Source organism: Eschscholzia californica, unplaced genomic scaffold (assembly GCF_041429995.1).
Source record: "Eschscholzia californica isolate CP2 unplaced genomic scaffold, dmEscCali1.0.p SCAF_5, whole genome shotgun sequence".
Classification (NCBI taxonomy): Eukaryota; Viridiplantae; Streptophyta; class Magnoliopsida; order Ranunculales; family Papaveraceae; genus Eschscholzia; species Eschscholzia californica.
Window position 1 is genome coordinate 8,615,055 of NW_028238472.1, and position 20,822 is coordinate 8,635,876.

The 20,822-nt window shown below is 35.3% G+C and overlaps 3 protein-coding genes across 5 annotated transcripts; all 3 read right to left on the reverse strand.

The window, feature by feature from the left end:
* Positions 1–420: 420 nt before the first annotated feature.
* Positions 421–4,990, reverse strand: LOC147536802 (Histone H3 K4-specific methyltransferase SET7/9 family protein). The gene is made up of 3 exons (XM_086639539.1): positions 3,349–4,990; positions 1,914–2,172; positions 421–1,170 (listed from the first exon to the last, which is right to left on the reverse strand). The coding sequence occupies exons 1-3, from the start codon at positions 4,548–4,550 to the stop codon at positions 991–993; spliced, it is 1,641 nt and encodes a 546-aa protein (XP_086495665.1). The 5' UTR covers positions 4,551–4,990; the 3' UTR covers positions 421–990.
* Positions 4,991–6,726: 1,736 nt separating this feature from the next.
* Positions 6,727–11,072, reverse strand: LOC147536803 (casein kinase II subunit beta-1-like). Of its 2 annotated transcripts, none has more exons than XR_015224977.1 (5): positions 10,129–10,679; positions 9,286–9,504; positions 7,886–7,995; positions 7,389–7,739; positions 6,727–7,234 (listed from the first exon to the last, which is right to left on the reverse strand). XR_015224977.1 is itself a non-coding variant. In XM_086639540.1 (5 exons), the coding sequence occupies exons 1-5, from the start codon at positions 10,361–10,363 to the stop codon at positions 7,047–7,049; spliced, it is 861 nt and encodes a 286-aa protein (XP_086495666.1). In that variant the 5' UTR covers positions 10,364–11,072; the 3' UTR covers positions 6,727–7,046. The 2 variants fall into 2 exon arrangements, 1 of the variants encoding a protein (XP_086495666.1); XM_086639540.1 differs by having other exon boundaries at positions 6,727–7,177; positions 7,574–7,739; positions 10,129–11,072.
* Positions 11,073–12,441: 1,369 nt separating this feature from the next.
* On the reverse strand, positions 12,442–19,086 carry LOC147536804 (glycine-rich protein). 2 transcript variants are annotated; one of them, XR_015225172.1, is made up of 13 exons: positions 18,514–19,054; positions 17,184–17,434; positions 16,832–16,897; positions 16,639–16,717; positions 16,367–16,449; positions 16,258–16,281; positions 16,026–16,150; positions 15,706–15,922; positions 14,628–15,561; positions 14,449–14,576; positions 13,849–13,933; positions 12,947–13,010; positions 12,442–12,865 (listed from the first exon to the last, which is right to left on the reverse strand). XR_015225172.1 is itself a non-coding variant. In XM_086640243.1 (13 exons), the coding sequence occupies exons 1-13, from the start codon at positions 18,872–18,874 to the stop codon at positions 12,762–12,764; spliced, it is 1,563 nt and encodes a 520-aa protein (XP_086496369.1). In that variant the 5' UTR covers positions 18,875–19,086; the 3' UTR covers positions 12,442–12,761. The 2 variants fall into 2 exon arrangements, 1 of the variants encoding a protein (XP_086496369.1); XM_086640243.1 differs by having other exon boundaries at positions 14,449–14,495; positions 15,505–15,561; positions 18,514–19,086.
* Positions 19,087–20,822: the final 1,736 nt, after the last annotated feature.

Below are 20,822 nucleotides of genomic sequence, written 5' to 3' on the forward strand. Positions count from 1 at the left end.
TAGCTAAATGGGTTGGAACTCATAATTCTAGTAGAATTTGGACTATAATCCTACCTTTTATCCTTCATCTGTATTGTGAAGTCCTTGCAACACAAAAAAGAAAAAAGAAATGGTTGTCTTTGGCTTGCCAAGTTTTCATTCATCAAATCTTCATTACAAAAGAGCAATTTCTAGTAAGATCCATTTTCAGCAGTTGGGGTTTTTGATAGTGGGTTTTGAGAGATTGTAATCTCTTCAATAACATAACAAATTTCGTGTCTTTCTTCAATAACATAACAATTTTTCAAATCTTCATTACAAAAGAGCAATTTCTAGTAAGATCCATTTTCAGCAGTTGGGGTTTTTGATAGTGGGTTTTGAGAGATTGTAATCTCTTCAATAACATAACAAATTTCGTGTCTTTCTTCAATAACATAACAATTTTTCAAATCGATTTTTTTTCATCCACAACAGTGTCGACAGTTTCACACAGAGAACATAGAAACAAATGCTAGGCTGAGGTTTCACCTCTGCTACCAGCACTTCCATTTACCCTTTCTACTTCATCCCTCTAATATACAAGCAAAAACAACATAAAGACATACAAAAGAAAACTAAGACCTCTCTGTCTTGTTTCTCTCTCTACCTACAAAACAAACATGAAGTTTGTCATGGTACTTTCCTCTTCTTCTCACTAGTACACTTTCTCTACTAATCATCATCATCATCATCCTATACATATTACAATGACAACAAAATAGAGGAAACCAACCAACTTGCTCCTCATCAGTTGTCCTTTCAACAACTAATAGTGGTTCCAAGTTGGCACCTTCCTTACATGGAAGACTAAAAAAACAAAAGGAAAATACTGTAAATTTCTTCTGCCATTGTTTTCATCATCTTTCTTCCCTATAACTTGCTCTCTCTCCCTACATAGTAATTGAGCTAAGAGAGTGCAATTTGAGTCAAATTGCAGCTTGTCAGAGAGAATTGATTGGTGCTATAGCAATATTACACAATCGAAAGTATATCTTCAGCTTCATTTTCAGGATGATGCATTCTGTTTCGGACGGCTTTAACAGCAGCTACTCTTGCTGCGTTAGCTGCTTTATTTGCTGCAGCAACTGCCCTGTTTACCCTTTCGTCCACTCTCCCCACATCGTACGCTTTCTCTGCAGCCCTTCGTGCTTCCTGATGATCAAGGAAAACAAATGATTCTCAGTAATGATGATCAAGGAAAACAGATGATTCTCAGTAAAAAAACAATCTCCGTAATCTTTTACTCTAGCTCACTAGTCGCTTCAGTCAAGGTATTAGGGAGGAAGCTCAAACGGGGTAACTGATAATAACGGGCCGGGCAAAAACTGAAGGGGGAAGGAGTTTAACCTTAGCTTGCCGGGACGAAAACTGAAATAGGGGAGAGGAGTAAAGAACATTAATGGGCTGGGGCAAAAACTGGAACTGGGATGGAGGGGTCTAACGTTAATGGGCCAGGGCAAAAACTGAAACGAGACAGAAAAGTTTAACGTAAACAAGCCGGGGTGACTACAGGAGGGCAAGGTGATCCTATTATATAGATATGTAGTTACCAAATATCATTACCGATTTAGCAAACACATATAAGTTAATAAAGAGCAAAATCAGAAAGGCGAGGTACCATTACTTCTCTTTTGACATCATAGTTTACGGTTAAGCTTTAGGGGAACGCTGTACTAGTATTAGCCTCACAAATTTTCATACTTGCTATTATTATTCTCTGAGTTCAGTCTCTGATTCAAATGGATAACTATTTTAGCCATAAACTTACATGACAAATTGATAGTGAATACAAACTTAGAAGCTAAAAGGATGCTAATTTATAATCGAAAGAAATCATGAACACGTACGTGCCTATGACATGAGCAGAATTCATTAATGAAGGATTGGTAAATCACCTGAACTGTGTTTAACACTTTAGAATGATTAACAGCAACAGGAGATCCAGGTTGAATGTTTTGTGTGCTAGGGACATCAAGGACACCACTTTGCCAGTGACCAGATTGTGTTTCACCATTTCTAAATGTGTACATTCCGAGCCCTTGTCGTCTTCCTTCATGCCAGGCTCCTTCATATCTGTGGCCATTGGCAAAGCGATATACCCCAAAACCATGCATTTTGTCAGCAAAATATTCTCCAGCATAATTGTCCCCATTTCTGCATACAAATTTTTTTCTTCATAAGCAAGAATGCAAGATTTGAACAAAAAGATCATATCGCCGAAGAATATAAAAACAATAGCCAGAGTAAAACCAATTGGTTAAAGTAGATGGACCAAAATATCCATGAAGTCATTTAGGAAATGAAAAGTGTGACAGTCATTGCTTCTCTAACCATTTTTTTTATCATCCGAAGTCTAAGTACTCCTACTATCAATAATAATTTAACCTTGTTATTCTCAAACTACTAGACTAGCGATTCAAACAACAGTTGGGTATATAATTTCTTGACGAGTAACTGAGTGAAAAGCTTGTTTTTCTTTTTTTAGAAATTACTCGAGATGTGATATAAAGTACTAACTATTTAGTGCACAATGAACAGCTTAATTTCGTACCACTACCAACTAGAGGGAAAGAGAAAGAGAAACAGTAATCCTAATGATACAACATCACCACTTTACGGTTGAAGTGTTGAACACTACAACTTCCCTGGCAACTTATGAAGGCCACTAGAAAGGCATGGATGAGATAGGTTTACCAGCTTCTTAATTAAATTTCCAAGTGAAGTGTTCCGTAAGTAAGAGACTCCAGCCTGAAACTTGTGTGGAAACTTAAACCTTAATATGAAATGACGATAAACCTATTTCACTCAACGCTTCCACTCATTACACTTCTCCTTGTTACACTAAACAGGTCACTGAATAGTGAAAAGCATAAGAATTGGACATCCCAATATGAAACAAACAAAGCAAAAGAAGAGATTAAAGGTATTGTACTTCATCTACTATCTGTTGATACTTATCAAAAAAATCTACTATCTGTTGATAAACCAAAAGAATATGGACTGTCTTATCTATTATAAACAAACCACAATCAACATAAACTAAAACCTTAACTTTAGAACAAACAGGGTAACGAAGGTTTAAGAATCAACGAGATCAAAATAATCAAGGTTCAACTATCCATTATTCGACACAAGCTCATAATGCAAATATAGCTATCTACTTCACCACATCTATGGGGCATATAAAGCGATTCGATAAGCTATGAAACCAATATTCACAAATTCAATACAATACATGCAATCTAACGATCAAAGACCTAAACAAACTAGTCCCTCAAGACAAGAGAGTAAACAAATCAATGGAACAACTCCAATATCTAATAAAATTACCTGAAATGATAGTGCCCAAGACCATGCTTGACACCCCACTTGAATTCACCAACATATCTACTCCCATCCTCACAAGTATGAACTCCACATCCATGGCTTTGACCACTTGACCATTCTCCTGCATAAACATCACCAGTATAGAACTTGTAAACCCCAAATCCATGTCTTAATCCCTGTCTATACTGCCCACGATATCGACTCCCTCTTGCCCAAGTTTCAACTCCATACCCATCATATTTCTCATCAACCCAATCCCCTTCATATCTACCACTCATGTAATAGTGATAAACCCCACTTCCTGAGCATTTCCCTTTATGAAATTCACCCTCATAGATATCACCATTGCTATAAACTTGAACTCCAGATCCAGAATTGACCCTATTTTCCAATTTGGGTTTCGACCCAATTGACCAAAAAACAGGAGGAGGGGGTGATCTAGAAGATGAAGGAGAAGATAAAAGCTTTAAAGGAAACGAGCGAGAAAGAAGGAGACGAATTGAGGGTAGACGAGGTAGGGCAAGATTTAAAGAGAGAAGAAGAGCAAAAGAGAAAGCAAGAGCTGAAAGAAAATCAAGAAGGAAAGAAGAATGAGGGTTTGAGAGGAAGAAGTAGAAAGAAGGTAAAGAGAGAAGAAGGATAAGACGAAGGTGGAGACGAAGACGACGGATGTGACGTATTTGACGTAATAGGCGAAAGGCGGCCTTGGTGGCGGATGAGATTAGATAAGGAGATGGACAAGAAGAAGGTGATTTCTTTGATGAAATTGAAAGTGGGGCAAAGGGTTGATGTTGATTATGGTGGTGGTGATGATGAAGGGAAGATAAAGTGGGTGAGTGAGAAAGAGTTGCAGAAGAGTGGTGGTGGTGCTGGTGATTCATTATGGGTCTCTTGTGAGGGGTAGAGAGAAGAACTGTAGATGGGTTTGTGAGGGAATTCTCATCTTGGGTTGTTGTTGTTGTTGATGATGAAAACGGAGGTGTTGGTGGTGGTGGTTCTGATGATGAAAGTGGTGGTGGTGGTGGAACTTGAATGGTAAGATTATGATGAAGAGATGATGATGGTATTGGGTGGTGGTGGATAAGTAATTGAGAGTGGTATAAATTTTTATGATGAAGAGGAAAAAGTGGCGGTGTTGGATTGAAATCGGAAGAGAAACCGCTACTTTCTTTTCCGATCTGAACTTCAGATTTCTTCTGATGCATTTACATCTGTATCAAACAATTTCTTTCTTTCTTTTCTCTCTCTAACCCTTTCTTGTTTCTCTCTCTATATCTGTGTGTGTTTGTTGTTGTTGTGTCTTTTGAGTTTGTATTTCTTTCTCTTTTTTATCTGATTTGTGTTTTCTTCTATGGCTTTGAGTTTTTGCAGATAGAGAGAGAAAAAGAAGGGGAGAAAACTCGATTTAGGGGATGAGAAGAGAGATTATTGAGATACCCTTTATTTGCTTTCTCATTTACTATGATGCCACTCCTTTTTTTTATGTATCTCCTTGTTGAAATGTGTTAATTCCTAATGACCCTCATCTTGTATTCAATTCTATATTTACACCCTAATTCTTTCCAATTGACTAGATTGGTCCTATGTTTAACTATATTCTTTAAAAACATTTTTAGTGTTTGTTTTCTTTTTAATAGTATTTGGTGTGTTTCTCCCACTTGCATCTGTCATTTATCTCTCAAATTTAGTGGATTTATATTAATAGACCCAAACTTTATTTACTTGACTTTTAAGGAACTTTTTTCATTGGTACATAATATTGGACTTCACTCTCTTTAGAGGGTTCGTTGGTGGATGTTTGTCTTAGTATGCACGACATCCCTCTCCCTAATCCAATCAAATGATTGTCAACCTCTTATCCTAATGGGGGAGGAGTTATACCTTACATCTTTCCTCTCCTCCTTTATCTCTACAACCTATCCATATTTCTCTCTGTTTTTTCTTTCAATTTTTGCTCGTACTTGAACTTCATAAAGGAAGTTTTGAATATTTGAAATAGACTTAAACATTTCAACTTAATTCTTTTGGGATGCCATTCGTAGAGGTCTTTCATGGACAAAGGAAAAGGATAGATAGAGGTGGGAGAAAAATTAAACAAATAAAAATCATAAAATTAGATGACAAATAATAAGCACTAAATTGACATAACTATAAAATTTAGGAGTCATCCAATCATTTTGACAAAACTAGATATGACAATGTTGGCTCCCTAAAAGTTAAGGTTTATTTGCCGATTAACCATATCCAAACAAGACGACTAGGTTCTTTAGAGTCACTATAGTACCACACGAGTGCTTTAACTATTTTGTCAAATCCTTGAACTATAAACAATCAAATAAAAAATATAGTAGCTGCCCAAAAGATTTAAGTTTGTAATCTGAAAGACGTAGCTTTACAACTAAACTAGGTTACTAGCTTTCATATTTTTACCTATACTATTTCCACAAAGAAGCATAAACATAAAATTCATATGATATTATAGATAAAAATAACTTGAAGGTTATAGATAAATATAGCTTGAAAGTTTCATAGAATCATATAGACTAGTACTTGTTTGTAAACCAAAAAACAATGAGGGGTGCTCCTCCAAAAATATTACTATTTGTTTATGAGGGGTAGATGTAGTATGGTGATTATGAGGTTAATGAAAGGGTATTTTGGGGATGAGATACAATCATACAAATCCTTCTTCCTTCAACCTTTCGCCTCTTCTCAAGTCTCAACTTCACTTGCGGAAAAGGATAGGACCCGTTCAAACGAATCAACCCCCTTCTTTTTTGCCACGTGGCAATAGCTTAAAAAACGGCACGGACACTGTTTTTTACGATTTTCTTACTTCCATAAACACATTTGAAAAGTAAAAAAGAAGTAGTAAGTAAAATGAAAAACAAAAACGCAACATAAGTAACGTTTTTTTTATCAACTTTAACTGTAACGCCTTTTTATTGAAAGAATAGTAATCGGAGGGGTACGGCAGAAAAGTGATCATCTGAGTATTTTCGATAAACTAAGAAGCTACGCAAAAAGCTAATCATGCCATTTGGAAAATAACCTAATAATAAAACTAATATGCAACTTCGAACAAATGACATTAATGACACACCATGGATCGATATAACGGTTCAATAACGCACAGTTAGCGAGTCTAAAACTGTTCCTTTGATATTCCTTTATTTAACATTTTCTTTCCTCAAGTTAACACTATATCACCGTTACTTTTGTTTTTTGGTCAGTTTTCTTTTGTTCTTGGATAAAAAATGAGTAATAAAACACAGTTCTTTCCTGTATATATCAGTTCACACTTGAAGTACCTAGCTCAACTAAGATGATATAGCAGTATTACAACCGATAATAAATTATAAAGACTTCAAAGCAACCCAATTTAACAGTGAAAAAAAAAACGCGTAAATATTAGATGTTACACAATTTGACAGATATGTCTTAGTACATATATGACTAGCATTTAAAAACCAGGAAAAAATAGCAGCTGAGTGACCAACTGTTTCCTTTCGAACAATCCTTCCTTCGTAGTATAGAAAGAGTTTGAATCCAATAATAATACTACTTGAAGAACTTCCAAACTCTACTAGGGTTTATAAGACCTCAATCATCTTCATTTCTTCCACAGAGCGAAACAAAGAAGATGAAAATCTCAGCAACTGTGTACGGGAAATCTCAACCCTGAGTTGCAGCATGAATATTCATGGCTTGTGAAGCTTGAAACCGAAAATTCTTGGTGTATAACTCTGTGATGGTTTCTGTGGCTTCAAATGCCCATATGACATGAGAAATAAGTGAGGAAATGTTGTGCCGAAATAAGCTCCGTCAATATCTAGGTGGATCCAATCAAAGAAATTGGCATGTAATAATATGAGAAATAAGAAGATGCCTAAACCCTCAATGGGTTGAACGCTAAAACATATATCGCTCCTAAATGATTCTGTACTCTAGGAATGATTGAATTCCTCTTTCAATAAAACAACAAGATTCAGACCCTGCTCTTTGCAACGATGGGGCATACATGCCGCCCTCGGGTGAGAAGCAAAGTACCTAGATGATCCTTAATGGGAATGCCGTGATGGTAACGGGTCTGAAGCAAACTATACGAGATATTAGCATATGATGTCGAGAACATATCTAAGTGAGACAAGTAAATCTAGTTATACTAAAACATAATGCCGTAAAGGATGATATACACAATAGTAAATGAAATAGCGGAAAAGGATACTTCCTTGGTACTTAGATCGTGGGTAGTAAATATCTTCACATTTGGGGCAATAGATCTTGACGGTGCTAGATCGGGGAATGTCAGATTGACCGACTGGAAGACAGGGTTGACCACAGCAGTAAACTCTTGGGCATCGTCCAAAGTCGTAATTCTTGTACTTCTCTAACTGTGAAGTTACATTGTACATGTTAAGCTAAGTCGATAACCAGAAGAAGAGGTAAGAAAGGAAAGAAGTATGTAAAACACACATAAATTTGAGTCAGATTCAGATGTTAAAAGAGACAACTAGTATGGCAGTTAGCATTAACTCACCATTGCAGCCATGCCTTTGGTGGTTAATATATAACGGACATGAATTAATCCATACAACATCTCCGCTGCTGACTCGACTAATTCATTTTGTTCCTCCGTAAACATATCACCTGTGCAAGGTCATAAATAGGAATCAAAGTTAACAACAAAAGAAAAGTTCACTGTTTGATAATAATTGAAAAGTTGAGCTAGGGCACAAAACTTATACATCAATTCACAGAGAGTAAGTCATTTCAGTAAAGAAGAACCTTGAATTTACACGCAAGTATGATATGACATTCCTTCATTTAGTAAGAACTCAAAAAGAGGAAGATCTCGCAGAAAGGCAGAAGCTCACACTTCTTGTGCGCTTGCCTGAGAAGTTGACGTGGTGCTCATAATTTGTGCTTTTCCTAAACATCCATTATATATACCTAGACTGCTGATACATTTGACACTTTATTTTTTAAAATGAGGTTATATATATATATATATATATATATATATATATATATATATATATATGTATATATATAAATGGAAGAGATTTAAATGCAAAAAGTCAATAATAGAAATTCACTTGGATGAATCAATGAAAAAACAAAACAAAATCAGAATGCTGGTTAACAGTTGTCCCCACTGCTAACTTCAGAAACATTTCTCGAATATTACCTCAGAAACATTATAGATCATCAGTTTTTTACATTTCCAAATTGACCTAAGCAAAAACAATGTATTAGAGTCCAAGTGTCGCTACCCTTCTTAAGGAACCTCTTACTTCCACTGATGAAGCAACATCTAAACAGAGTTTGCCATGGTCAACTGAAACCAAAAAAAAGCTTCACAATGCCCAAGCAAGGTGACAACTTAATAGTTAATACACAAAAAATATGGTCCTTGTTCAGCTTGTAAAATTATCTTATTATTAAACCGGAAGGTCCGGAACCTTATTATAAGAGGGGTTGTCTAAGCATATTTGTTTTAGCAGTCTACTGCTTAAATTAAATCACATACATTTTTGTATATAATGATTGTCTGTTGTGAGTAAACACAAGTAATCGAAATTTAAGTTGAGACCTACATGCTCTCCGAGCAAAAATCCAGTATGGAATATAAGATCAGTAGAAGGTAAGAACTTCGCACAAGAAAAAAGAACAATCAAACATACACACTGAAAAAGTCAGTCGAATTAGTAAGCCAAATCATTATGGTCAATACCATTAGTCTATAATTGAAGTTGCGTATATTTATCTTGATATATTGGAATTTTATCACGAGGGTAAAGAACAAGCAAAACCAATAGCTATGCAATAAGCCGTTCTTCAACCACTTCCAAAAGGATGATATGTTTAGAAACAGAATGAAGCTGTATGCCTTTATAAACAGAGAAATAAATTAAAAAGAGAAGAAGATATGCTTACCATGAGAGGATTCAACGTCCAATATCAAATCAAGGGCATAATCATAATATGGAACTTGACTGCTTAAGCCACAAAGGTTAAAATCATCTTGAATGTACTCGTCATCAACTTCACAGAAGAATTCGTTCCCACGGAGATTGCAAAACCATGAAATCCAGGATGTGTCTTCCCCATCAGAACCACTTACATCAGATTCTTCACTGTCTGACTCAGATTCTTCTGCAATTAAAGTCAACAAGAACATCAATCAGCACAAAATCATTTTTAATAGTTACATTAGTAGATAATATGATGGAATTAAAATATCAATTACTGACGTATATGTAGTTCATAATCCTCAAATAAGGCTAATGTAGCACTATATCACCTTGTGATTTGTAACAAATCACTTCTAAGAATTTCTAAATTGCCAAAAAAGAATTCTCCTTTCTAAAATGTAGATTATATGATGTCTATATCACAGCATCATAATTCAAGAGCAAACTGATCAAGTGATTATGAAACTAATTTGTGGTTCTAGCGAGACACTCAGGCCCTAAAAAACTTGATTCATCACAATTGAAATATACCACAGAGACCTTCAGCCTATGATGTCACATAAACTATCCTTGTCGAACCCTAAAACCCTTCATCATAATCAAAGTAAATGTAGTAATTTAAGGGAAAATTTTTTTGGGATATCAAAAAAAAACTTCACAATAAGATGAGAAATAATAATTCTTCAAGAGACCCACACCAAAAGTAAGGCAACAAGTGAATCAACACCAAAGAGCATAAAAATCACATAAAATGAGTGAATTTCAACTGAATAAATTAAAAACTTTTAAGAAATTGGGGTTTTACCTTCAGAACACTTAGCTTTGGAGAGAGAAGCAGAACGAGTGTCTCTATGATCAGGAGGTTGTTTTCCTGAAGATGTTGAAGGAATTGACAATCTCTCTTTGTCTTTCCCATTCAAACCTCTTGAAGAAGATGGTGAAGATTTCTCAAGATGTTTATCTAGGGCATCATTGATCCTTCTACGATCAAGAGAAACATTCTCTGACTTCGATCCAACACCTCCTCGATCTTTATACATATCCTCTCCTCCCCTTTTCCTTTTATTATTTGTCCTCACCTTTAATGAATCAATCCTTCCCAGTATATAAAATTTACCCTAAATTTAACGAAATTGAACAACGCCTAATAAAAAAGGTTTAAAATTTTCTAGAAGGAGAGAGGGAAATAAGAAAGAAATTGGGAATTCAAGAGAGAAGAAAAATAGCTGGGTTAAGAAAGGAGAAAATTAGGGTTTCGCTAGAGAGATGAAAAGCAAGAGAAACCCTTGATATCAATCTCTCTACTCCATTTTGTTTTGTGGTAAGGTGGCTTCCAAGTTCGAAGACAGAGCAGAAGTAGAGAGAGAAAGTAAGGGTTTCGATTTTTGTGGGTTAATTCCGTTTCAAACACCAATTTGTGACCAATGTGAAAATTTGGCCCCCATGTTTGTCCAGCTGAAATTTTTGACCCCTAAACTGTCATTCCATCAATTAGCTTTTTCTCACTCCTCTTACATTTTTTTTATTTTTTTTTCGTTGAGAAATCGACTATGATCTACGTAGTCGTTACTAGGCATTGATACATCATGAAGATGTGATAAGCATGATAACCGCCTAATTTAAACCATAATGAAAGAGGCTTAAAGTCCGATAACATGAAAGAGGTCTAAAACCCGACAAATTTATTACATTATTACTTTATAAATTGTCTAAATTACATGGGGTAAATCTTGATGGCAAACTTCTTCCACCGAGACTCACTCCTCTTACATCTATTAATGTATATAAGCTATCATTCCATCAGTTAACTTGACCCTCATGAAAATTTGGCCCCATGTTTGTCAAACTGAAATTTTTGATCCATAAGTTGTCATTGATCTGTTAACTTTAACTTCACATTTTTTTTTCATTTCTTATCCACGCTTTTTGAAGTTCTTTTCTCTCTTCTTTACACCATATAATACATAGGCTCGTTAGTTTACAGGGGGTGATTCTATAAATGAGTCACTTTCTACTTTTTATCTTTCTCTTTTACTTGGTTAGTTGAGCCACAAGCGTTCGATTTTTTCAAGTTCGTTTTCGGTATAAAATTTAAGGAATCGTGTTAAAAGGGTTACAGGGGGTGATTTTATAAATGAGTCACTTTCTACTTTTTATCTTACTCTTTTACTTGGTTAGTTGAGCCACAAGCGTTCGATTTTTTCAAGTTCGTTTTCGGTATAAAATTTAAGGAATCGTGTTAAAAGGGTCAATAATTGTTTGGTCATCTGATTTGTGACCAACTTAAAGAATTATCATAGAGAAGGTTTTTGCACTACTCCCTCTCACCCCATCTCAAAGTGCGTAAGAAAACCCAAACTGAAGCAGAATCTTAGGAGTCGAGCCCGAGCAGTAACCCAAACTGGTATCTACATAGTTTAGACTATGCACAACATCAACATCCCCACTACCATCAATCCAATGAACAAAACAACACTGGTTGCTTCCATGGGAAGTTATTTTGCACCGCTCCCTCTCACCCCATCTCAAAGTGCGTAAGAAAACCCGATTAGCATGTGGCATTCGATCTTAAAGTTCACTCGAAAACGAAATAACATGTGGCATTCGATCTTAAAGTTCACTCGAAAACGAAATAACATGTGGCATTCGATCTTAAAGTTCACTCGAAAATGAAAGTTTCGCTTTAGTTGAGTGAAATAGGTTACTTCACTGGATCATGTTTGTTGTTCATTTAGCCAACAACCCTTGTTCGGAGTGGTAAGAGGTATAATCTTCCACCTAAAGATCAAGGGTTCGAGGCACACACTGAACAATTCAAAAAAAAAATGTTTGTTAGTCATTTTGTTAATTTTTGAGATGTTTAGCTTACACAGTTAGTCAGCATTCATGATTCATAAATATAGCAAATCAAGAGATTGTACATGTCAGTCCGGGGGCACTGGGCACATCTAGACCTTCGGCACGTCTAGACCTTCGGCACGTCTAGACTTCTGCATACCTAGACTAGCATGCCAAAGCATTTGCCTGGCATATTCATAAAGTCTTGAGAAGATGAATTGTATTATATCGAACTAAATATCTGAACACAGAGGAATACCAACTTACGAAAAACAGGACCTGGAATCAAAACAAACTGATGAATGAATAGACTCATTTCCTTTTTACAGTCGATCGGGTTACATATAACATGAAATCATCTCAAAAAGTAACTTATCAGTTCCATAGTTTTGCAACACTATTAAGCCAATTGCCAGTACAAAATTTTCAACTATCTCTTTTATAACATAAAAGTTCTTTATACTTTTATAGCTTTCATGACTATTGAGCCATCTGTCTATCGAAATTTCCCTATCAAGAACTTCAGCTCAAGGTTCCAAGAAACATAAAATTTATACCTGTCTGTATCTAGATCCGGGTAAACAACGACATAAATAACGCTCATACTTGTTCGGCATGGGTAGTGATAGAGTCAGGGCAAGACTGCGCTTGTAGAAGCTCTAAACGAGTAAAAGGATATGCAAATTGCAAGATATAGTCTTCATCTGTCGAAAAATGTATAGGATTTATAATGAATAATGACATTTAAAAGATTGACTAATAGAGAAAAGTAAGATCGAACTCACTCTCTTTAACTGTTCCATAGAGCCAGCATAGGACTTCATCGGCAAATGCCAAACAAACACCTCCCTGACAAAAAAATGAGCGCACAGATAGATGAAGCTAAAGGATTATATATTTCAGTAACAAACACTTAACTCGGAAGAAAACACAATACTAAATGCAAGAGAATTATAGAATGAGTTGTAAATTTTTAATTATTACTATGTTAGTCCTATTCTTAAATTGGGCACATCATCCTTTAGTTCGGCTATTCTTCTTTTATTTCCTTTTTATGGTTTTTGTTGGTTCTCCTCTAGTCATTCTTTTATTACCTTTCCTTGTGTCAAGGGTTTCTCGACGACGTAGTCATAAGGCCCATACTCCTCGCACATGGTCCCACATTGCTCTTCCACGAGAAGACCACCTAGAACTAGATTATAGGATAGCACCTTACATCTTTATCGGGCCTTTCAACTCCGCTTCACACTAGGCTAGTCAGGTGAAGAGTATAATGGTTGGTGAAGGTACATCAATGCTAGGCTGGTACCTAAGATCACGGATGATGTGGTTGATAATGTGATTGGTGTTAAATAAAATAAGTAGCTCTCGTGTTTTAAGTACAAAACCCACACTCTTTACCTAAAGAGTGAGTTGTTATATGACGAAATATAAGTAATGAACTCCAAAAGTGAACATAGCATTTCTGACTGCCAAGATTTCGATTAACTGACATTAGATTTGCTACATCTTTGATGTAGTTAAGGTAAGACATATATGCCTCATTTGGAAGCCCAGCTTGATCATGGGCCCTGTACTTCGCTTAATCATCGGATTCTAGGGTCGTAAAAACAAGATATAGTTTAGGAAGGTAGGAGACAACATATAACTAGATTTCCCGAATACTTGCTATATAAAATTTCAGTACCTGCCAATAGTTCTTCATCTTCACTCTTTGTGATATATCCTTGGTTCTTAACCTCTCAGTCCGAACAAGTCGACCATCATCATCCCTGTAGCAAGAAAAGAGAACGACAATGTTTGATCTAACAACAAATGCTAGGACAGCTACAAAAAACCAAATTTGAGTGATCCAGAATAACTATTTCGCGCATATACAAGAAATGTGTATTGAGAAGTTTACAAGAGTCCTTTGCATAATGAGGTACCACAATTAGGATCACCATATGCAAATTGCTATTTATGCTACAACATTTTCATATGTCAAGTTCGTAAGATAGAACCGACGGAAGGTGAAAAGCAAAATAACATGACCAATCTCTCTCTTTTTCCCTCTTGTATATTTAAATTAACATATATATATATATATATATGTATATATATGTATATATATATTGGTGCCCAAGAGCTTCCAAACTAATACCCACCCACTTCCCGGCATGAATATCATTTCTCATAATTTCAAAAATAAGAGTTAATGTTTTTTAAATTGTATTTCCATATTTTAATCATCTTCAAGAACGTAAAACCATGACAATCTAAGAGTTATGCAAGATGTAGGGTTTACCTATATCCAATAACAATGTAAGGAACACCGGCTAGAAATGACTGGATCTGCAACATTAAATCTCATTAGATAACCACATACACAGCAGACAATCAATTACCAGAAAGAACAAAAAAGACTAACAGAAACTACCGTACTTCCAAATTTTCCTTAAAGTTCTACCAAACACTAAGGAAGACATTACTCAAACTGGATTGGAGATCAACATCTACTGAATCGACACAATTTTTTGTGTTTGACCATTGGTCAAATCTTTTAACGGGCTAGGAGAAGAATCAACACTAACATTTCCATGTAAGGATGGAGAAGACAACTGCCCAAGAAAAGTACAATTTTTATATGAGGCCCTCGTTTAAGGGGACTCCAGCTCAGGATAGGATGCAAACGATGGAGTTCCCCATGGCGAATAGATGCCTGATGCGCAAATAAAATGCCAGGATACAGTCCATTGGGAGCTTACATCCGATATTTGGACACATTTTCGGAATCAGCCTAGGTACAACTGGAACCCTTCACAGGTGATTACGGAAAACTTTCTATCTTGGAAATGCACGACTTGATCATCTTACACATTTTCGGAATAAGGGATTTTTTTAGGACCAGGATACTTTAAATGATATCTTACATATAGAATCTGATATGTTTTTGTGTGTCCTACATGTGAGATCTACGGAGTTATCATTTTCATGAAACCTTGCCAAATTTGGATGATTTCTTGATGTCAGAAGTCTGGTGCTCCAATGTTGATGACAATTCTTATACACGTTATCTGACATATCAATATAGATTTGCCTTTCTACGAAAATATCTATAGAGCACACACGTATAAGAGGAGAATTACAACTTCAAATGACATAAGTCGCACCATTTATCAAAACAAGTTCCTAACAATTTACATGTTTTGGGATCTAAAATTTAACAAAATTTAGAATGATCAGATCAGATGTACAAGTATTTTAGCTGAGAACTGCACATATTCCAAAACATACGAGTAATAGCATCGATGTACACGACTACAAGTATATTAGCATTCAAGATATTTCAAGCAATTCATACCCAAAATTTCAGAAGTTTTTCCTTTTCAAATCTTTCTTCCGTATGGTAGTTGAACAACTGTGATATGGAAAAGAAAATGTTAGACGAGCTCAAACTCAAAAGTAACAGTGTTAATAATTCATGATTTACATGGTTTGGAGGGTGAAGAAGTGAATCATATCCACATAAGAAAATTGACCACAAGGTAGAGAAAGAATGAACCTCTCGACTAGTTTTCAACTCAATATAGAACTTCCTTCCATCATCAGTGGAATCACAACAGTCCATTTCAGCACCCATTAGAATACGATGAGCCCCTAATTTGGTTCTGATCACAGAGCAAAACTCGACATTTGCATCAACATGATGTATACTTTCTCCATCGGCTCTACTTGAATCTTCAGTCGCAAGGGACTCAAAGCAGTAGCCCCAATAACATCTAATATCCAAGGCATTGTTCTCAAAGTTACTTCTGCTCATTATAATTTACTAAAAATAATAAGTAATATCCATAGAAACCTTTCATGCAATAATCTAGGTACCTTCGACGATCTAGCTCAGTTTGAGGTCTTTCTGGAAGCTTATGGACATCAAGATAAACAACCCCTTTTCTCTTATGTACCCCCATTTCCCAAGGTTCGTTTCTAATATATGCAGTAGCCAATATCTACACAAAAGGCGAAATCAGCAGTAGAAGTAAATGTCATCAAACGGAAAAGTTTGTTACAATGTTTTCCGAAAGGGTGTGTTATATTGTAGAGGTTTAGTGGGTACCTTGTTGAGGTTGTTCCGGTACGTCTGCACAATGAATCACATGTTTATACAATTGTCCAATATTTTATGCCCAAGCACAAGCAGCAAAAAAGAAATTATAATATCTTACCACAAAATGAATATGGTTAGAAAGTGGGATATTCTTGTTTCTTATGCAAGCAAGCATATCACCAAAGCCCATTGATCCCAAGTCTGATATAAAGAACAGTAGTTTTCCTACTTAAAATAGCACTCAAGCACAAAGTGAACAGGAAAGAAGATATAACTATTGCCTAGAGATATTTTCTACATGAAGAAAATTTATATAAGCTATATATAGCGTCTTTAAAGCTCACGCTATTACCAGAAATAGATGAAAGTTTCCTCAATGTAAGATGTTACCTTTTTTCTCGATGAAAGTATCAAACCCTTGATTCAAATCAGCTCCAACTTCTTCAGTAATAAGCCGCTTAAAAAGTCTCTAATAATATATAATAGAGAGTGGTATAAATTAGAAAATCTACACAAACTCTATGACTCATTTATTTCTCATAGTAAAGAAGCATCAGAATCAATGGGGTTGTATGATGCCTACCAAGCTGCTTTCATCGAAGTGAACATCTCCACCTTCAACACGACTATAACACGCAATTTCACACGGCTGCAAGAGAAAGTTACAGATAGGATGTGATAGATATAGGAAGAGAAACTAGCTGAATAAAAATAAAACAGAGATATAACGCATGCTTCTTTGAATTTCTTTGATGAAATTTCAGCCCGTCCCTATACAACAAGTTGGCTCAATCCTGCTTAGAACAATTCAACTATGCAGGATAACGTACATTTGCATTTTACAGACCCAAGCTATTCGTGCGCCTTTCATTTCATCACAGGGTTAACAAGAATTCAATCCAAGAAATAAAAAAAAGTTGGACAAGTTTAAGTACCTCCTGAAATGCAATAGGTTTCCGAGATAAGGTTTCTTCAGTCTTTGTAAGCTTCATTTCGGAAACAAAACGTTCATCTCGTGGAGGATTCGAAAATCTAGAACCATACCCATAACTTTGTCGTTGACCATATGATCCAGGTCGGGGTAAGATGCCATTCCCCCCTCTACCATTTTGAAACCCAGACTGATGGCGTCCGCGTCCACGTCCACCTCTGGATGGATAGTTAGACTCCCTCATAGGAGGTAATTCTGCCATAAAGATTTCATTCAACAAAGGAAGTACACAAGTTAAGAATCCATAACACCACAAAGAGAGAATTAGAGAAACAAATTTGGTAACTTGTCCCATACTAATATTATGTGTTAAAATAAGTATAAAATTGTTAAAAGTATCAAATTTGTAGTAATATCTGCTTGAAGACTTTACAACATTTCGTTATCTTAATTGTCACGACTCAGTTTTTTTAGCTTTACCAGATACTTCAAGAAGAAATTAAGGCTTCTTCGCCACTAAAGTATGCTAAAAGCTGAGTTGTATTCAATTCAATCCTTAAAAAAGAAAGAAAATCTAATAATATATCATTAAAGCCTAACAGCTGGTCCAGATATTTCTCTAAAGAGTGAAGATAAATCAACATTATGACAAAAGGATTCAAGCAATATCATAATTCATATATACAAATTTTTCCTTTTGATCACTTGTAAACGACAAACCAACACAAACATGTATTTCGTATTAGGTTTAGCCGAGTAGAAACTAGGTTAAACTTTGTGTGACAGTAATAAGAAACTATAAAGTTGCGAAATTGCCGATTAACTTGTAATGGAAATAAGAAGGCATCCAAAATGTAAAAACTATTTGTCATCTAAGAATCAAATTATTAATTTATGTAAAAAAAAAACACTTCTCCAACATTGGGATTTCAAACCTACTCTAATTCACCAATAGTTTAGTTCATATTCTTCTACCAATTTCAGCTTAATATATGCTAAATCAACCAAGGAACAAAGATGGAAAATCAAAAGAAAAAAAGAAGTACAAAAAGTGATTACCACATAAACCCTCAACAGAAATACCAAGGAAAATCTTAATGGGTATTCATTCCCCTAAATTACCTACTCCAAGATTAATCAATTGATCAAACTTATATACTAGGTTGTCAATAGAGAATCAACCTTAAACATAATCAATAATTGGAATCTACACCAAAAACTAAATTGGGCATCCTTCAAAATTCAATCTTTAATCATCTAAAGTATAAACCTTTCACAATTCATGATTAGTAGACTAGTATGTAAAGAAGAAAACCCTAATTTGAAAAACTCACCAGGAACAGGAAAAGGGCTAGAAGCTGCAGTTTTGACATACCCTTCATTATCAGAATCAAATAGATCTTTATCATCATACCCATATTCCTTGTCTCCTCCTCCTCTTCCACCTCCTTGAACTTCTTCTTCATCTCCATCGCTACCACTACCACTTCCGCTACCACTACCACTTCCACTACCACTTCTGCTAACACTACCATTAGAGGAAGAAGATGAGGAGGAAGATGAAGAAGATGATGAGTTATGACTATCTCCATCGTCGTTGTTGTTGTTGTTATTGTTGTTGTTGGTATTATCTTTTTCTCCTTCTGTTTCGTAATCTTCCCCAAATAAATCAACTTCCTGTTCAGAAAAATCCATTTTCCAGAGAGAGAGAGAGAGAGAGAGAGAGAGAATCACAATCGCCTCGATTTCGATTAATCTCTTCTTGAGTCTTGATCAAGCAGAAAGCTTTATATATATTCGGCAGAAACGGGGTTTGAAGAATTTGAGCGGTCTATGCAATACAAGGGGTGGAAAATGTTGGGTGTTATCTAGTGTAAGAAGTTGAATGGTCTAGAGCCCGACCACATGAAGGAGGCCTAAAATACGATAAATTTATTATATATTTTGTCTAAATTATATGGGATAAATTTTGATGACAAACGATTTCTAACAAGATTCGATCTCACGATCTCATGAACTTAAGAGGGGTGTCCAACCTTACACCAAAAGGTAGTGGGACTCACCGAAAGAGGTATTAGAAGCCGATAAATAGTCGAAACTTTTTTATAGAACAGTTCTGCGTATGAATTTGCACGACGTGTACCATTTTTTGGTGTAGTAGTTGCAAATACAATTTGCAGTCTAGAAGTCTCTCATTTTCTCCATTGAATGAAAATCTATTAAATTTATGTATAAATAAAGTAAAGACCCGATGACCTTTAAAGGTTGATATATGATGGTTGTTATATTGCTTAGTCAATTCATGAATAAGCAGTCTGGATATTCCAATTTGTTCCCGATTGAAGAGCAATTTATGATTTGTTGAATTGAGGTATAAAAGTATGAGTTATTTTCCAAATGACCCCCTAGTTTATGACCAACTTCCTGCTTCCTATTTTATCAAAAATATCTATATGACTCCCTTTTTCTTCTTTTCCGTCTATAGACTGTTAGTTTTTTTAAGACTTTCCAAAAATGTCCTCCTTTTAATTCCCAGTTCGTCAACTCTCTTTCTCTCTAAAAACTCTCTCATCATCTCGGTTGCTTATAATTCACACTTGGATCACAAAGTTAGAAAACCCTAGATAAAACGTCTCGGTTGTTGATGTCGGGTTGTGGAAGTTGGGTGGTGAAGAAAAAAAATGAATTTTAAAGAGTAGGGAGAGAAATAAGATGGGTTTGCAGAGAATAGAAGAAAAAATATGGGGTTAAAGAAGAAGAAGGGGGAACAAAGAAAAATCTTGGGGAATTGAAGATGGATTGCAGGAGAAGAAGAAAAAGAAAGAGAAAATGAGAGAGAGAGAAAGTTTTGAGAGAGAAAAAAAAAGAGTTGATGTGAAAGTCATAAAAATAAGTTAACAATCAATGGACGGAAAAATGAAAAAAGGGGGTCATCTTGGTATTTTAGATAAACTAGAGAGCTAGACGGGAAGCTGATCATAAATTAGGGGGTCATATGAGAAATAACCCATAGAGTAATTACTCATTTGTATGATCTTTAAAGATTGATATATGCGACAGTTGTTAGAGTGTTTATTCAAATTCATAAATCTTGATGCATCTTCACGGTGTATCAACACATTGTAATGACTGTTGTAGTCTATGTAAAAAGAATCTTGTACAACATATATCGTACCTTGACAATATAAAATGGGCATTTTCATGCCGTTTGAAAAGGTGTAAAAAGACAAAATTATATCGTATCCTATTTAAGGTGGTGCGAAAAAATTAACACCACAACGTACTCGTAACATTTGAAAAAAAAATATACTCTTAGTTACAATAATTTCATTTTCTTTTCCTTGACAAAAAAGAAAAAAAAACTTCATTTAAAAGGTGAAAATTTAAAATTGCCCTTTTCTCTAAAGACATTATAAGTGTTATGATATTGATTTTTGTAGTCAAATGTTGTCACCATAAAAAGAGAAAAACAAAGAGGGTTCTCCTTAATTCAAAAATTGTAAGAAGAAATGAATAAAGGACTTGGTAGGGAATAGAAATGAGAAGACAGTAGTACCTTGATTTCCAAGTCAATGAAAAATCAAACGGCTATAATTTGGTCATCTCTAACATTAGATATATAGATAGATTTCCCTCTTTACCT

What these genes read in the sequence shown, in the direction of transcription:
- LOC147536802 (XM_086639539.1), bottom strand. Translation starts at nt 4,550, where the DNA reads ATGCATCAGAAGAAATCTGAAGTTCAGATCGGAAAAGAAAGTAGCGGT. An exon ending in CTTGGGCACTATCATTTCAG is followed by an intron (nt 2,173 to 3,348) that starts GTAATTTTATTA and finishes ATTTGTATGCAG; the next exon opens with AAATGGGGACAATTATGCTG. An exon ending in AAGTGTTAAACACAGTTCAG is followed by an intron (nt 1,171 to 1,913) that starts GTGATTTACCAA and finishes CTTGATCATCAG; the next exon opens with GAAGCACGAAGGGCTGCAGA.
- LOC147536803 (XM_086639540.1), bottom strand. Translation starts at nt 10,363, where the DNA reads ATGTATAAAGATCGAGGAGGTGTTGGATCGAAGTCAGAGAATGTTTCT. An exon ending in CAAAGCTAAGTGTTCTGAAG is followed by an intron (nt 9,505 to 10,128) that starts GTAAAACCCCAA and finishes CTTTAATTGCAG; the next exon opens with AAGAATCTGAGTCAGACAGT. An exon ending in ACGATCTAAGTACCAAGGAA is followed by an intron (nt 7,178 to 7,573) that starts GTATCCTTTTCC and finishes GGATCCACCTAG; the next exon opens with ATATTGACGGAGCTTATTTC.
- LOC147536804 (XM_086640243.1), bottom strand. Translation starts at nt 18,874, where the DNA reads ATGGATTTTTCTGAACAGGAAGTTGATTTATTTGGGGAAGATTACGAA. An exon ending in TACTTTCATCGAGAAAAAAG is followed by an intron (nt 16,450 to 16,638) that starts GTAACATCTTAC and finishes TCTTTATATCAG; the next exon opens with ACTTGGGATCAATGGGCTTT. An exon ending in AGATGAAGAACTATTGGCAG is followed by an intron (nt 13,011 to 13,848) that starts GTACTGAAATTT and finishes TTTTTTTGTCAG; the next exon opens with GGAGGTGTTTGTTTGGCATT.